The sequence below is a fragment of the Chiloscyllium plagiosum genome, unplaced genomic scaffold (genome assembly GCF_037043375.1).
Source record: "Chiloscyllium plagiosum isolate Xiang-an unplaced genomic scaffold, Cpla_swu_hap1 HiC_scaffold_29, whole genome shotgun sequence".
NCBI classification, from domain to species: Eukaryota; Metazoa; Chordata; class Chondrichthyes; order Orectolobiformes; family Hemiscylliidae; genus Chiloscyllium; species Chiloscyllium plagiosum.
In genome coordinates, this window is record NW_028270167.1 from 31,501,251 (window position 1) to 31,518,496 (window position 17,246).

At 42.3% G+C, this 17,246-nt stretch overlaps 1 protein-coding gene across 1 annotated transcript in view; it reads right to left on the reverse strand.

Moving 5' to 3' along the window:
- LOC122540713 (uncharacterized) overlaps positions 1-13,701 on the reverse strand; it is a 68,367-nt gene extending 54,666 nt beyond the window's left edge. Inside the window, exons 1-2 of the mRNA XM_043676832.2 lie at positions 12,642-13,701; positions 8,043-8,113 (exon numbers count right to left, since the gene is read on the reverse strand). Coding sequence (XP_043532767.1) covers positions 8,043-8,113; positions 12,642-12,795 — 225 coding nt within the window. The 5' untranslated portion in view covers positions 12,796-13,701. The remainder of the gene's footprint in view (positions 1-8,042; positions 8,114-12,641) is intronic.
- Positions 13,702-17,246: the final 3,545 nt, after the last annotated feature.

The following is a 17,246-nucleotide window of genomic DNA, read 5'->3' on the forward strand; positions in this document are numbered from 1 at the left end:
CTATACTGTAAACGGAAGAGCCTTCGGAAAAGTTGATGAGCAGAGAGCTGTAGGAGTTCAGGTCCATTGTACACTGAAGGAGGCTGTACACGTAGGTAGAGTGGTCAAGAAGGCATATGGTATGCTTGCCTTCATCGGACAGGGTTTTGCGTATAAGAGCTGGCAGGTCATGTTAAACTGGTACAAGACTTTGTTTCAACCGCATTTAGAATACTGTGTACAATTTTGGTCGCCACATTACCAAAAGGATGTGGACCCTTTGGAGAGGGTGCAGAAAGGGTTTATGAGGATGTTGCCTGATATGGAAAGTGCTAGCTATGAAGAGAGATTGAGTAGGTTAGGCTTGTTTTCATTAGAAAAAAGTAGATTGAGGGGGTACCTGATTGAGGTCTACAAAATCATAAACAGTATAGACAGGATAGATACGATAAGCTTTTTCCCAGGGTGAGAGTTTCAATAACAAGAGGTCATGCATTCAAGGTGAGAGGTGAAAAGTTTAAGGGGGATATAGGCGGCAAGTACTTTACACAGAGGGTGGTAGGTGCCTGGAACACGTTGCCAGCAGAGGTAATAGAGGCAGGCACAGTAGATTAATTTACAGTGCGTCTGGACAGACGCATGAGTAGGTGGGGAGCAGAGGGATACAGATGCTTAGGAATTGGGCAATAGGTTTAGACAGTGGATTTGGATCGGTTCAGGCTTGGAGGGCTGAATGGCCTGCTCCTGAGCTGTAAATTTTCTTTGTTCTTTGTTCTTTGTTCAAAAGTAGGAACACTATCACCATGCCACAAGAGCCCAAACATCATGGAACGTTCTGTGTAGTTTGCATGGTAATCATTGGACTTTTAATTCCAGATTTTTACTGAATTAATTTCCATGTTTGGTAGCATATCTGTACATTTTCTGCATGGTTGGTTTGGCTCATCAGTACAAGAAGGAGGGCTAACTGCAAAGTCATTAATGCCCTCAACTGGTACACTTTTACCTTGACCCAAGGTAACACAGGGATCATCTGAACTACTAGCCAATTTGTTCAATGTCACTGGACTCATGCATCTTTGTACATTTTTTGGAGATGCCGGAGTACAAAGTTAAAAATAACACAACACCAGGTTATAGTCCAACAGGTTTAATTGGAAACACACAAGCTTTCGGAGCGATGCTCCTTCACCAGGTGATTGTGGAGGGCTCGATCGTAACACAGAATTTATAGCCCATTTTCACCTAGTCATTCACTGGCAGATCATGGCTGCCAAATTTCATCTCACTTGACTTTCTTAAAGTAGTTACTGATGGCACTCAATTGGCCATTGGACAGCAGGTTTCTGTTCTAAATGCTCCCATTTTCTTGTCTTCACATGGAGATGATGACTCACTCTGTTGTACCTCCTCAAGATTGCAAGTTACATACACAATGGAATGCATAGTTAAGCATGCATTGTGTATGAATATTGGTGAGACAGAAGGAGTACCACAAGGTGCAGAGTTGCTGAAGAAATTATATCAGCTGCTCCTCTCGGCTTACAAAAGAAGTGGAGATACGTTGCAATGCTGGATACAAGAAGCACCTTCAAGTGGATGCTGCACATTCCTGATGAAGGGCTTTTGCCCCAAAGCATCGATTTTCCTGCTCCTCGGATGCTGCCTGACCTGCTGTGCTTTTCCAGTACCACTCTAATCTAGACTCTGGTTTCCAGCATCTGCAGTCCTTACTTTTGCCTTGCATTATAATATGTCATGTTATTGTGATCATGTAGCTTGCATAAGTAGCAGCATATTCTAAAAAAAACACATAATGGTTCTAAGCTTGTAAAAGCTTTTTGATTTGTATTCTCCCATTCTCTTGATGCTCTCAGTGGTAAGGATATATAAGGTGGCATCCTCAGAAGGCATCAATTGAATTTTGTATTGCGGTAATTCTCCATTTTCCATCAATTTCCTATTTCTTGTCATACAATGAAGTAAGTCATTTTCATTTTGATACTCTTAAGCATTTGCAGTGGTGTACTAACATGCATTCTCTCCTTTGTGCCAGGAACTAAAAACACATCACATCATTACAGTTAGGATGTGTGAAAGAACATTCTTTGAGAAAACCCAATTAAATGGGAGAATCTAACGTAGGTTACACTTCATATGATGATATTTGGCTATTTGCGCATGCTAATTATTCAAAGGGCTTAGAATGAATTTTGAAGCATGCATTCTTGGTGTATACTTGTACTTAACTTGAGAAAGTGTTGGATCACGTTACTTCATCACATTTCCTCAGATATGTTATCTCTATCCACATTTGAAGCCAGGTTGTATTTTGTTACAAACAGAATTCATTGTGTCATTTCCTGACAAAATATTTTGATTAAAACAACAAATGCTGAAGATCACAGTGGGTCAGACAGCTTCCATGGAGACAGAGCAAGCTAACATTTCTCTGGGGTGGATGTACTTGAGTGACTCTTTTCCTTTGCTTCATTAGCACCCTAAGTCATAAACTTTCCATGTTCAAGCTGCAACTCTATTTTTGACAGGAAAGAATATTCATCTTCAAAACTCCACTTCTTTTTAATGTCAATGCAAGTATATCGGCATTCGAGATTTTCCATTCAATATGCTTGGCTGTCAACAGACACTGGTTCAAAAATGTCAATTCAGGGAGGAACAGCTGAACGCAACAAATTGGAAACAGTAAAACAGGCATGTTCATCATTATATTTTGACTTTTTGTGAAACCAAGGATTAGAGCACAAAGAGGAAGTAGAGAGGTGAAATGGAAAAGCATATTAAAGAAAAATTGAGTTCCGGGAGATTATGAGAGCAAATAAATTGGGATAAAACAGAGCAGACAAAAGAAAACTGAACTGAGAGTTTGCCAAGTAAAGACAGCATGGAAATAATAAGATTTTTAAGAACATACTCGAATGCAAGTTACTCTTTAGTCATGGTTTTGAATTTAAAAGCCGACAGTGGTTGACAACTTTATTTGTATTTTGTTTTGACATTTTTTTTTTACATGTGGTCATCTGTCTAAAGTAGCAACTTAAAAAACATTATATGAACAGTTCAGCATGCATAAGTTACATTCCAAGTGAGAATGTCCTATCCCATCAAGAGCAAACTGGATTCAATATTTACATTCAAATACTGAGAACTCTTCCTGAAGCCAGCTGTAGTTTGTCAGCACAAGGGGCAATAGTAGTGATCACATGTATTGAATGGGCTAGATCTGGTTAGGATAAGCTTCCTAAATGTACAAATGCTAAAAAGCCCACACCCTGAATGTCAGGCTTGGCTCCCTGTTGGATGGGAATAAAACGACCGACTCCCACAGCTACCTAGATTACACCTCCTCCCACCCTGCCCACTATAAAAATGCTATCCCATATTCCCAATTCCTTCTCCTCCGCCACATCTGCTCCCAGGAGGACCAATTCCAATACCGAACAACCCAGATGGCCTCCTTCTTCAAAGACCGCAATTTCCCCTCAGACGTGGTTGACGATGCTCTCCACCGCATCTCCTCCACTTCCCACTCCCCCGCCCTTAAACCCCGCCCCTCCAATCGCCACCAGGACAAAACCCCACTGGTCCTCACCTACCACCCCACCAACCTCCAGATACATCGTATCATCCTTCATCATTTCCGCCACCTCCAAACAGACCCCACCACCAAGGATATATTTCCCTCCCCTCCCCTATCAGCATTCCGGAAAGACCACTCCCTCCGCGACTCCCTTGTCAGGTCCACACCCCCCACAAACCCAATCTCCACTCCTGGCACCTTCCCCTGCAACCGCAAGAAATGCAAAACCTGCGCCCACACCTCCCCCCTCACTTCCCTCCAAGGCCCCAAGGGATCCTTCCATATCCGTCACAAATTCACCTGCACCTCCACACACATCATTTACTGCATCCGCTGCACCCGATGTGGACTCCTCTACATTGGGGAGACAGGCCGCCTACTTGTGGAACGTTTCAGAGAACACCTCTGGGACACCCGCACCAACCAGCCCAACCGCCCTGTGGCGGAACACTTTATCTCCCCCTCCCACTCCACCAAGGACATGCAAGTCCTTGGCCTCCTCCATCGCCAGACCATGGCAACATGACGCCTGGAGGAAGAGCGCCTCATCTTCCGCCTAGGAACCCTCCAATCACAAGGGATGAATGCAGATTTCTCCAGCTTCCTCACTTCCCCTCCCCCCACCTTATCTCAGTCCCAACCCTTGGACTCAGCACCGCCTTCTTGACCTGCAATCTTCTTCCCAACCACTCCGCCCCCACCCCCTCTCTGGCCTATCACCCTCACCTTAACCTCCTTCCACCTATCGCATTCCCAACGTCCCTCCCCCAAGTCCCTCCTCCCTACCTTTTATCTTAGCCCGCTTGGTACACCTTCTACATTCCTGAAGAAGGGCTTATGCCCGAAACGTCGATTCTCCTGCTCCTTGGATACTGCCTGACCTGCTGCGCTTTTCCAGCAACACATTTTTGAGCTGGGAATACTGCAGACAAGGCTATAGTTCAGGAGCATATAAGTTTTAATTGCATGGGGAGAAATTGCATGAGCTATAGGGAGAGGCTGAACAGGCTGGGGCAGTTGTCCCTGGAACATCAGAGGCAGAGGGGTGACCTTATAGAGGTGTATACAATCAAGAGGGGCATAGATAGGGTAAGCAGACAAAGTTTTTTCCGTGGGGTAGGGGAGTCCAGAACTAGAGGAGATAGGTTTTGGGTGAGCGGGGAAAGATTTAAAAGGGACCGAAGGTGCAACTTTTTCACGCAAAGCATGGTGCGTGTATGGAATGAACTGCTAGAGGAAGTGGTAGAGACTGGTACAGTTACAACATTTAAAAGGCATCTGGATGAGTATATGAAAAGGAAGGGATTAGAAGAATATGGCAAATGGGCCTAGGTTAATTTAGGATATCTGGTCGATATGGACGAGTTGGACCGAAGGGTCTGTTTCCGTGCCATACATCTCAATGAATCCATGACTCTATAAGTGGTGGGTACATTGTGGACGAATTATCATAACATATCAGAGATGTTAAAGAGAGATCAGGGAAGAGAGAATTCTGGATAGAATATAAGATGAGATGAGAGAAAGACGTAAAGGACAGAAGTTGAAGTAGCATTGATATTTGCAAAAGGGCTTAATAGTGCAGGTATTGATTTACAATTAAAACTTTTGGTGATCACGTATAAATTTGATGATCACGTGGAGTGTTGGGTGATCTTGAAGGGGATTTTGAAAGTGGTGGGGACACGAGTGATCATGAGATGTATCGCGGGAGTTTGTGGAGATGGTGCTTGTTATAGTATAAGCTTACTGGGCTCTGAATGAAATAGTCTCTCACAGATAGATCCCTACGGACAAACGTGGTGTGCAGCATGGCTGGGTGTCTGTACAAAAGAGCACATCAATACAGTAGTGCTTAGGGACTTTGGCTCTGGCTGAAGTGCCAGCATGTGAGCAACATGGCTCAGTAAAGCTTGCAAGGCAAGTATGCAAACACTAAGAGAGTAAATGAACTTTCACCTAGCCCTGAGAAGCAGTCTGGTCCAATCCATGAGCAGGGTTCCTGTCCTTGCACACAAAATGTCCTTGCAGCAGCCTTTCAATGCTAGTTGCTGGTCCACCTTGCAAGGCAGGTTGCTACTTCTGAAGCATCCTGCCAATGAATCGGAGGGAAGCCATGACAATCCTGAGAGGTTGGAAAATATCAAATGCCAATGTCCATGGTTGACGAGTGAATACAGCTAGTGCCCATGGATCTCACCATGAGGTGCTATTTGGTGTTGAGCAACGTGAAGGCTATTCACAGTCAGCAGTGAGTTGAAGTCACCTGTACTTACTCTGACTTCTATGTTGAGAATTCTAGGTGTCGAGCTTGTTCGGCATGTTTAGTCAGATAGGAAGCTGAATATTAATGAGGCGAATTATGCTATTTATGACAAGCAATTATCCTCTTTGAACAACAACTCATCCCAGGCTAGTACAAACTTGTCTCACCTCCTGATGCATGCATAAAAGATGCACTGTGTTGCTCCTGGAAATGAAACAGGCCTTGCTGGACATCTCACATAACTCTGCAAACATTCTTGCTGTAGCCCATATCATTCAATTCCCTAAAAGATTTTGCCCTCTAATATGAAATGTCAATAAACTGCAACCAAGTTTAATTTTTGTCTAACAAGAAAGATCCATTAAATAATCCAGTTTGGACAAAAACAATTTTGTCATTGTTAACCTGAATATTTTAAATATTTTACCAAGGTTACACTAATGCTGTTTAGTGAGGATGCTGGGGTTGGGTTTGCAGGGAGAGGAGGGAGGCAACTCAGGAGCAAGGTCAAGGAGATGGCTTTCAGCAGGAAATGGCTTTCCCATGTCCTCTATCATGCACAAATTAGTGTAGTTCAAGAGGATGTCCCACCAAAAACTGACAGTCATGTAGGCTGACGTGTTTTCAACCCACCAGTAGCTGCAGTAATTCCAGACCAGGCTAGATGATCGGTTAACTGCTTAAGGACCTCAATTGCTTAAGGCCTTCCCGTCCAGAAATGAATTCAAGCTAAGTCGGAAAGTTAGCTGGGTTCTGGTCCAATAACATTGGTTCAGTTAAGTTTACTATCCACCTCCAGACCTGGCCCTTCTTGGTCTGGCATACTGCACTCCATGCTTCATCTTTATCCATCAGTTCTTTGGGCAATCATCTCTACCAGAAGGCTTCCTCCTGTGACCAGATGGTAAGTTTGCCCTCTCTTGTTTTCAGGCTATAGTTTCTGATACTAAAACAATAATTTCTGGAGAACATCTGCAGGTTTGGCAGCATCCGTGGGAAGAAAGCAGAGTAAACGCTTCGGGTCTGGTGACTCTTCATCTGAACTCTAGTTCAGACGGGACTCGAAATGTCAACTTTGCTTTCTTCATGTGCGTCTCCAGAAATTTCTGCTTTTGTTTCAGAGCTCCAGTATCTGTAATTCTTTGATTTATCATTGTATTCCGACATTCTATTATGCAATCCTACACCAAGTAATCTCCTCCAATTAATCTCACCCTATCTGTGTACACATTAATGACAGTTACATAAAGTTTACATCACAGAAATGGGCTAACTCCAGGGCATCGATGTGAGAACACCTTATCTTCCACCTCGGGACCCAGGGCATCAATGTGGACTTCACCAGTTTCCTCATTTCCCCTCCCCCTACCTTACCCCAGTTCCAACCTTCCAGCTCAGCACTGCCCTCATGACCTGTCCTACCTGTCAATCTTCCTTGCCACCTATCCACTCCACCCTCCTCTCTGACCTATCACCTTTACCCTCACCTCCATCCACTGATTGCATTCTCAGTCACCTTCCTTCCAGGCCCCCCCCCCATTTGTCTCTCCACCCCCGGGGCTCCCAGCCTCATATCTGATGAAGGGCTCCAGAGCAAAACGTCGATTCTCCTGCTCCTCGGATGCTGCCTGACCTGCTGTGCTTTTCCAGCAACACACTCTCTACTCATCTAAATCAGTCTATTTAAATGTTTAGTCCCACACCAGACTTCTCTAATAATACCTCATCTCAGCGTACCCTTTGATTCCTCTTTCAATCATGAAGATATGCAGCTTCGCCTTAAATATATCTATACACCTCAACTGCTCTAAATGGTAGTAGGTGCCATATTCTTACCATCCCCAGGGTAAAGAAGCTTCCCCTTCATTTCCTGTTGGATTTATTAGAGACAATCTTGAGTTTATGAGTTCTCCTTTTCAACTCCCAATAAGTAGAAACATTTGTCTATGGCTACCATTTCAAACCCATTCATAATGTACTGCAAAACAATGCTTCTCCATTGAGTCAAAAACAGTCAGCTAAGGAAGACAATATATACAGGGCAATATAAGTGATAAACATTGAAATTACTAAGCTCACCATTAATGGATTTCCACAGAACCCTCAGTATGAGTTTCACATACTAATTAACCTAAAGATTCAGACTATCCTTCAAGAGTCATTGAACATAATCAGGAGCTGAGTGCAAGTACCTACCTTAAAAACGTGATTGTTGTAGAATCGATCCTCCAATTTTGCTGCCCAGTCTGCAGGGTCTATACCAGTGGCTGAAGTGAATGAAGAGGAGATGAGAGGAGGGAGGATTAAGAAAGAAAAAGTTTAAATGAAGAACATGGGAATGGTTACAATAAAGTGAATTAATTTCAAAGTTGGGGTGCAAATTTAACTCATGAAGAACTGTTATCATTGATGGTTCTTAAGAAAGGCTCTATTTTCATAAGCCTAGATATGCCCATTTACACTACAACATCAACGCAAACTGAATAGTTACGCTTGCTGTTAAGACTGATGTTTTGTTTAAATTTCACAAGTGTGCACATGTGGAATGCACTTACATTGCAGCTCCTAAATTATCCTTATGGATTTGGAATTATCATGATTGTCCTATCGGACTAGTAACCAAAGACCATATTGGAAACCAGAGTTCAACATGCCACCATAGCAATCAGGTAAATTAATTTCAATGAATTAAATAAATCTGAAGCACAAAAATATTATCAGAAATTGTGACCATGAAATGACTGGATTGTTCATAAATCATGATGGGTTGACTAATGTCATTTAAGGAAGGTTATCTGCCAAACCTTACACTGGTCTGGTTAATAATGTTATGATCCCTGTACACACCAATAACTTTGAAGGAGATATTTGAGGTTAGAGTGATTGAACGATTCATACAAGAATACAGCTTTAAAACTCTTACTGTTACAAACAAACTAAAAGCACATTGACTAACCATGTGTTAGTAGACAATTTATATTTTAAACTTTCAAAAAGGTTCCCCCATACAACTTTTAACATCTCCAGCAGTACCCTGTCATGGTTATAGTTCTGCTGTGCCCTAAGTGGACACTTTATTCTCCTGGAGCCAGCTCGAAGCTACTTTTCACTTATGATGGCCTGCTTCCTTTCTCCTTTCCCAGCCGGCTGATTTAAATTCCAGAACTGACTTTAACTGTGAGGCTTACATGAGAAGATTCCTTCACTCTAGTCCAAATTATGTGAATTGTTCAGCCTTCTCTAATCCTCACAAATATTCTCTTTAATCTCAGTATGAGATTCCACCCACATTCTGCATGGATAACAATTGGGTCAACATTTTCTCTGCAGGTACAGGATTAACTACCTCTATCTCCTGCTCTTGTTCTCTCACTCACACAGATGACTGCAGACTGACTTGCATCTCTGATTTTCAGGAATATTTTATATGACTCCACTAATACAATATAGACAATCCTTAATTTACAAACATTTGAGCACTCATATTTATGATCATGATCCCATATTCATAATAACTTAAACTATCTGAAATGCAAACATATGAGCGCACAGCAAATGGCTATTCTATATTGGACTGTATTGTGTTCCAACTTGCATGCAGATCAACGTGCAAAAGTATTCAGGACTGGAATCCATTCCTAGTCTAGGGACCACCTGCAGCTTGCTATAAACTCTTTCCAAAGCCCATCTTTATGGCAGATTGAATCACTTGAACATGTATGGAGGCAAAAATTCTAATTAACTAGATCTCTAACTCAATCCTGTCTTGAACTTACAAAAGCAGTTCACTATATAAGCATGTATAAACCCTGACATTCTCAATACCTTCTGCGAGTTTTCAACCACAGCTGTTCTTATCATTACTACAGGTATGAACATTTCTTCCCTATAAGAAAACCAGGACCTACCATTTAACCTTTAAAACCTAAGGCTTGTTGTCTGGCAGAATTCATAGCAGGTCATGTCACCCCTTCAATCCTTAATTAGTCATAAATTATGGAGACAGTCGCAAAACATGATAGTCTTCTAAACTTTGTATTTGTAACAAAATGTGATTCCAGCAAAGTGATTGACTTTTAACTGTCCTCTGAAATGGCCAGCAAGTCACTACAATTGTCTCATGTTGGGGACCAAGGTTTCAGGTTTAACTTCATTATAAACAGCACTGTTGAGAAAAATATGCCATTAACCATTAGGGATTTCTAATATCTCTGTTTGAAACATAGTTTCCCATCAAACCCTGAAGAATAAATAGGACTTTCTCTTTCTCTGAACTTCAGTCATTATTCAAACCTTGCTGTATTTTCGTTCCACTTGCCAAACTGAAGTTGGTTTGCTTTTCCTGTCTCACACTCCCTTAGAACTTGCTCATACCACAGTGCCAGCTCTCTGTGAGATCACTTCCACTAACATCTCCTGGAATATGTATAACCAGATTGCTAATACTACCCATGAATGAATAATTACCACAATTACCATTGCTATGCTGCACATTGTGCAAGTTACATATGAGGTTGATCACTGAAGTTCTACTTAAATCTTCAAACTATTTTAAATTATATAATGTTCTAAAATTAGGACCATACCACCCTTTTTACCAATCTTACATATTTTACTTCTCAACTTTCATATGATGAGATATGTTCACTGATAAAGTTTCACAATGAAAAGAGCTGATAGTCAGTTACCCTTGAGGTTTGATCTAAATTAAAAATAGAAATCTGACTTCCATTTCTCTCAACTTCATATTGTGGTTAGATGCATTGATTCCATCTATTGTCATGGGACCAGATAGATAGTTGCCACATGACACATTCAAAATCTGTGCCATGTGTATCAAGTTGCAAAACAGGCAGAAGATACTGGATGGTTTAAACAATAATGAACTCATTGTTCTTTTCCCGCCAGATATCAGGGCATCTAAAATGACATAGGTAATATCTTATTCATTAGCTTGATATTTATACACTTGAGTTTTGTTGCAAAATAATTCATATGGTCAATTTCAATACTCGCATATAGAAAAACGTGTGTGGTGGAGAGGTGTAAATAACTATTTATCTCTTGTTTGATTACATTAATATTGGAACTGTAAATAGTTATCAAACAGCAATACAAGAATTCTTCCATTTTAAAGGTAACATGACTGCTTGTACACAGTGACTGGCTGCTCCAATTAGCCTTTCTCAATGCAATTCATATATTCATGTGGCTACAAAAGTAAGCTCCTCTTCTCTTCATAATAAAGAACAAAGAAAATTTACAGCCCAGGAACAGGCCCTTCGGCCCTCCAAGCCTGAGCCGATCAAAATCCACTGTCTAAACCCGTTGCCCAATTCTTAGGCATTTGTATCCCTCTGCTCTCCACCTACTCATGCATCTATCCAGATGCATCTTAAATGAATCTACTGTGCCTGCCTCTGCTGGCAACATTGTCCAGGCACCTACCACCCTCTGTGTAAAGTACTTGCCGCGTGTATCCCCCTTAAACTTTTCACCTCTCACCTTGAAAGCAGGACCTCTCGTTATTGAATCCTTCACCCTGGGAAAAAGCTTATCTCTATCTACCCTGTCTATACCCTTCATGATTTTGTAGATCTCAATCAAGTTCCCCCTCAATCTCCTTTTTTCTCATGAAAACAATCCAACCTACTCAGCCTCTCATCATAGCTAGCACCTTCCAAACCAGGCAACATCCTGGTAAACCTTCTCTGCACCCTCTCCAAAGCGTTCATGTCCTTTTGATCCTATAATGAATAATCCAAGATCTGGAGTCAAACCCCACCTGCCCTAGACATATGTAAGTCACAGTATATCTGAGCAGGTGGATTAAAAGTATCTAGAAGAAGGGCATTTAGCCACCACTAATCTCTCAGTCAATGCATTCCCAATAACACATTTCCAGCCAGAATCTTTTGCCAACAAATGTCCTCTGTTTATCCACCTTACTGTCACTGCAAACATCTTTTCTTCATCTGCTGTATTAAAACCCTTCATGATTTTGACATCTCTGTTCAATCTTCCCTGTAGGCTACTCTGTAAGGAGAACCTCCAATCTCACCATACAACTGAAGTTCTTCACTTCTGGTATAATTTCTCATTCCATTATCACCAAGGTTATATTATCTTACCATTTGCAATAATCCCTTCCTATTGTGAAGTTGTGCACTATACAAGAATAAGGTTCTTTAGTGTGTGCACCTTGGTTCAGTCCTGCCCCGGACACTAAGAATGTCAATATAACATAATTTTGGCCATATGTCTATATGAACACAAATTTTGGTACTAGTTGTCGGATCAGCTTGTACACTGGCCAATCCTACTTACGACAATAACTTGTCTTAACATAGCACATTTAATGTTGAAAATCTCCTATAGAAATGCAAGGAAGCATAATCAGACAAATAAAATAAATCAAAAATTAATAAGTTTTGACATTAATGGGTGATTAAAAGTTTGATCATTGAGGTAGATTTTCAGCAAAGCTTAAATGAGAGAGATGGAGAAATGGGAGAGATTGTAATTCCAGAGACTGGCATCAAAACGTCAGAAGGAACAGTCACTAATGGCATGGCAAAGGAAGTGGGGAATGCACAAGAGGTGAGTGTTGGACAATGCAGAGACCTCAGAGGGTTGTAGTGCTCGAGGAGCTTACAGAGAGCTAGAGGAGAGAGCTCATGAAGGATTTTGAATACTAGGATGAAAACTTTAAATTGAAGAGCTTGGGAAATTGCAAGCTATTGTCGGACAGTCAGGAAAGTACAGAGGACAAGATATCAAAATGATTGCAGTTACCTTCCCTCTTCTCCAGCAAATCCTCAAAATATATGGCAGCGAATTCTATGATGTCCTTTGGCTGATGCCTCAGCACCTCTCTGGACAGGCCCTCCAACAAATTCCCAAAACCACGGGGAATCCGCAGCGTGGTGTTGGAAAATGGCACTGACATATTGATATTACCTGCTAAAATAAGATGTAATATCCCACACTCTGCTAATGTGGGATCTTTTGTCTTTTCTTTACCTGAAAGTAGCCTCTGTCCTTTGTTCCAGTCACACTGATCTCTGTGTTTAGATTTGGTTCAACCCTGTTATTCAGTTTTATCCTTTCAATCCCACTTAGATCTCAAATCCACTTTCCCCTCTCATTACCAGTTGCTATCCCAGTCCCTCTCCCACTTTCACAGTCTCACAACCTCACAGTCTCAGATCCTACGTCTCTCTTCTGGTTTAATTTCAATGTTTGTTTGATTCAGTTCAATCACAGATCGATTCTGATCTTGGTTTGATCTATTTCCAGACTTGATCTTGAATTAGTGTCTGTGGGCCTGTTTGATGTAGGTTCTAGTTTGTTCCTGATGTGTTCCTAATCCTGTGTGATCCTGGTGCTGCTTTAATCCTGATTTGCTACCAGTACCTGTTCACTGCGGGTCCTAGTGTGGAAATAATGTGCTTTTGATACCTGTCCCTGTTTAATCCTACTGTGACCCTGCCATGGTCCTGGTTTGAAACGGTTGGATTACAGTGTTGATTTAATCCAGATGGTGGCTCCTGGTTTAATCCAGGAGTGATTTAGGTCTTAGTTTGTGAACTTGCTCCTGGTATGACCTTGGTGTGTGACCCTAGTACCCACTTAACCCTTGTCTGACCCCACTGCTGCTTTAATCCCTTTGTGGTTTAATTCTGGTGACGGCCTGATCTCGGTCCCGTTTTAATCCAGATCTGATCCGGTTCGATCCCGGTGATCCACAAGGTTTCGTTTTAATCCTGGTCCCGGTTCGATCCCAGAGAGAACCCACGGTGATCCCCCCGTGATCGTCGGTGCTCGCTCCCGGAATCTGCTGTGATCCCGGTGATCCCTGTGATCCCAGTAACCCGCTGTGTTCCGGTTGCTCCGGGAGATTGTGTTTACCCGTTGCCTAGAGACTAAAGTACGGAGAGTGAACCGGAAGAAACGCGAAGTCAAAATCATCCCTCACTGAGACCAACCTCAGTCTCCATGGTAGCAATGACACCAAATTAAATAAACAGACCCTTCATACAGTCCAGTGTATCTTTGCCATCCCTGATGCCCACAGAAAGAGTGTTTCCACAATGGATTACACTTTGATCGTTCACCAAGGGCTCAGTTAAATATTCACCGAACAAAACTTTCCAGCCCCAGCCTTCACCATCGACAGACAGTGTGATGGATATATCAAAGCTCTAGTAAAAGAAAGATTAGCTTTCCAGGGAGTTGTATCATAGAGCAATCTTGATGCAGGTTGGCAACAAGCACATTCCAATTCTCACAATCATTCTTAATAATAAATGGTTTGCTCTCATTTTGAGTTCAGCTGCAAAAAAAAGCAAAATGTCAATATAAATTGGGCGGCACGGTGGCACAGTGGTTAGCACTGCTGCCTCACAGCGCCAGAGACCCGGGTTCAATTCCTGCCTCAGGCGACTGACTGTGTGGAGTTTGCACGTTCTCCCCGTGTCTGCGTGGGTTTCCTCCGGGTGCTCCGGTATCCTCCCAGAGTCCAAAGATGTGCAGGTCAGGTGAATTGGCCATGCTAAATTGCCCGCAGTGTTAGGTATAGGGGTAAAATGTAGGGGTATGGGTGGGTTGCGTTTCGGCGGGTCGGTGTGGACTTGTTGGGCCAACGGGCCTGTTTCCACACTGTAATGTAATCTAAAAAAAAATAAGAACGATATACCGTGTGGAAGTGAATAAGTGAAGTCAATAAATCTGTCAAATCCCACTGTGAATGGAATAGAATTTCATTATTTTAGTTGAGTCACAGAGCCATAGAGCCATAGTGATGTACTGTACAGAAACAGACCCTTCAGTCCAATTTGTCCATGACGACCAGATATCCTAACCTAATCTCGTCCCATTTGCCAGCACTTGGCCGGTATCCCTCTAAACCCTTCCTATTTATATACCCACCCAGATGTCTTTTAAATGCCGCAATTGTACCAGTCTCCACCACGCCATACACGTGCCACCCTTTGCTTGAAATAGTTGCCCCTTAGGTCCTTTTTGAATCTTTCCCCTCTCAGCTTAAATCTATGACTTCTAATTCTGGACTCCCCCATCCCAGAGAAAAGACCTTGTCTATTTATCCTATCCATGCCTGTCATGATTTTATAGGTCTCTGTAAGGTCACCCCTCAGCCTCCGATGCTCCAGGGAAAACAGCCCCAGCCTATTCAGCCTCTCCTTATAGCTCAAATCTTCTAACTCTGGCAGCATCCTTATAAATCTTTTCTGAACATTTTCAAGTTTCACAACATGCTTCTGATAGGAAGGCGACCAGAATTGCACACAATATTCAAAAAGTGACCTAATCAATGTCCTGTACAGCCGCAACATGACCTCCCAACTTCTATACGTAATGCTCTGACCAATAAAAGAAAGCATACCAAATGCCTTCTCAGCTATCCTATCTACCTGCGACTTTACTTCCTAGGAACTATAAACCTAAACTCCAAGGTCTCTTTAATCAGCAACACTCCCCAGGACCTTACCATTAAGTGTATAAGTCCTACTCGGATTTGCCTTTCCAAAATGCAGCACTTCACATTTATCGAAATTAAACTCCATCTGCCACTCCTTAGCCCATTGGCCCATTTGATCAATATCCCGTTGAACTCTGAGGTAGCCTTTTTCACTGTCCAATACACCTCCAATTTTTAACTATGCCTCCTATATTCTCATCCAAGTCATTTATATAAATGTCAAAAAGCAGTGTCAAAAAATGTCAAAAAATGTCAAACACCAGCCTCCAGTCTGAAATGCAGTCCTCCACCACCACTCTCTGTCTTCTCCCTTCAAGCCTGTTCTGTATCAAAATGGCTAGTTCTCCTTGTATTTCATGAGATCTAACTTTGCTAACAAGTCTACCATGCAGAACCTTGTTGAACGCCTTATATAAGTCCATATAGATCATGACCACCACTCTGCCCTCATCAATCCAATTTGCTACTTTTTCAAAAAAACTCAACCAAGTTAGTGAGTGAGACATGATTTCCTACGCACAAAGTCAAGTTGATTAGCCTTAATCAGTCCTTGCTTTTCCTAGTACATGTAAATTCTGTCCCTCAGGATTCCCTCCAACAACTTACCCACCACCGATGTCAGGCTCACTGGTCTATAGTTCCCTGGCTTTCCCTACCACCTTTCTTAAAAGTAGCACTATGTTAGCCAACTTTCAGTCTTCCAGCAGCACGCCTGTGACTATCTGGGATACAAATATCTCAGCAAAGGGCCCAGCAATCATTTCCCGAGCTGTCCACAGAGGTCTAGGGTACAGGTGATCAGCTCCTGGGGATTAATTTACCGTTATGCGCTTTAAAACATCCAGCCCCTCCTCCTTGGTAATGTGAACATTTTTCAAGATGTCACCATCGATTTCCCCACATTCTATAGCTTCCATGTCTTTCTCCACAGTAAACGCCGATGCAAAATACATGTTTACTATCTCTCCCCATCTCCTGCAGTTCCACACATTGTCTGCCTTGCTAATCTTTGAGGGATCCTATTCTCTCCCGATCTACCCTTTTATTCCTAATGCATTTATACAATTCTTTTGGAATTTCCTTTACCCTAGTTGCCAAAGCTCTCTCATGTTCCCTTTTTGCCCTCCTGTTTTCCCTCTTAAGTATACTCCTAATGTCTTTTTTTGAAGGATTCACTCGATCCATCCTGTCTATACCTGACATATATTTCCTTCTTTTTCTTAACCAAAACCTCAATTTCTCTAGTCATCCAGCATTTGTTACACCTACCAGCCTTTCCTTTCACACAAACAGGAATATATTGTCTCTGGACTCTCATTATCTCATTTTTGAAGGCTATCCACTTTCCAATCATCACTTTGCCTGCAAATATCTGCCCCAATCAGCTTGTGAAAGCTCTTGCCTAATAGAGTCATAGAGATGTACAGCATGGAAACAGACCCTTCGGTCCAACCCGTCCTTGCCGACCAGATATCCCAACACAATCTAGTCCCATTTGCCAGCACCCGGCCCATATCCCTCCAAACCCTTCCTATTCATATACCCATCCAAATGCCTCTTAAATGTTGCAATTGTACCAGCCTCCACCACTTCCTCTGATAGCTCATTCCATATACGTACCACCCTCTGCATGAAAAAGTTGCCCCTTAGGTCGCTTTTATATCTTTCCCCTCTCACCCTAAACCTATGTCCATTTAGTTCTGGACTCCCCCACCCCAGGGAAAAGACTTTGTCTATTTATCTTATCCATACCCCTCATAATTTTGTAAACGTCTATAAGGTCACCCCTCAGGCTCCGACTCTCCAGGGAAAACAGCCTCAGCCTCAGCAGCCTCTCCCTATATCTCAAATCCTCCAACCCTGGCAACATCCTTGTAAATCTTTTCTGAACCCTTTCA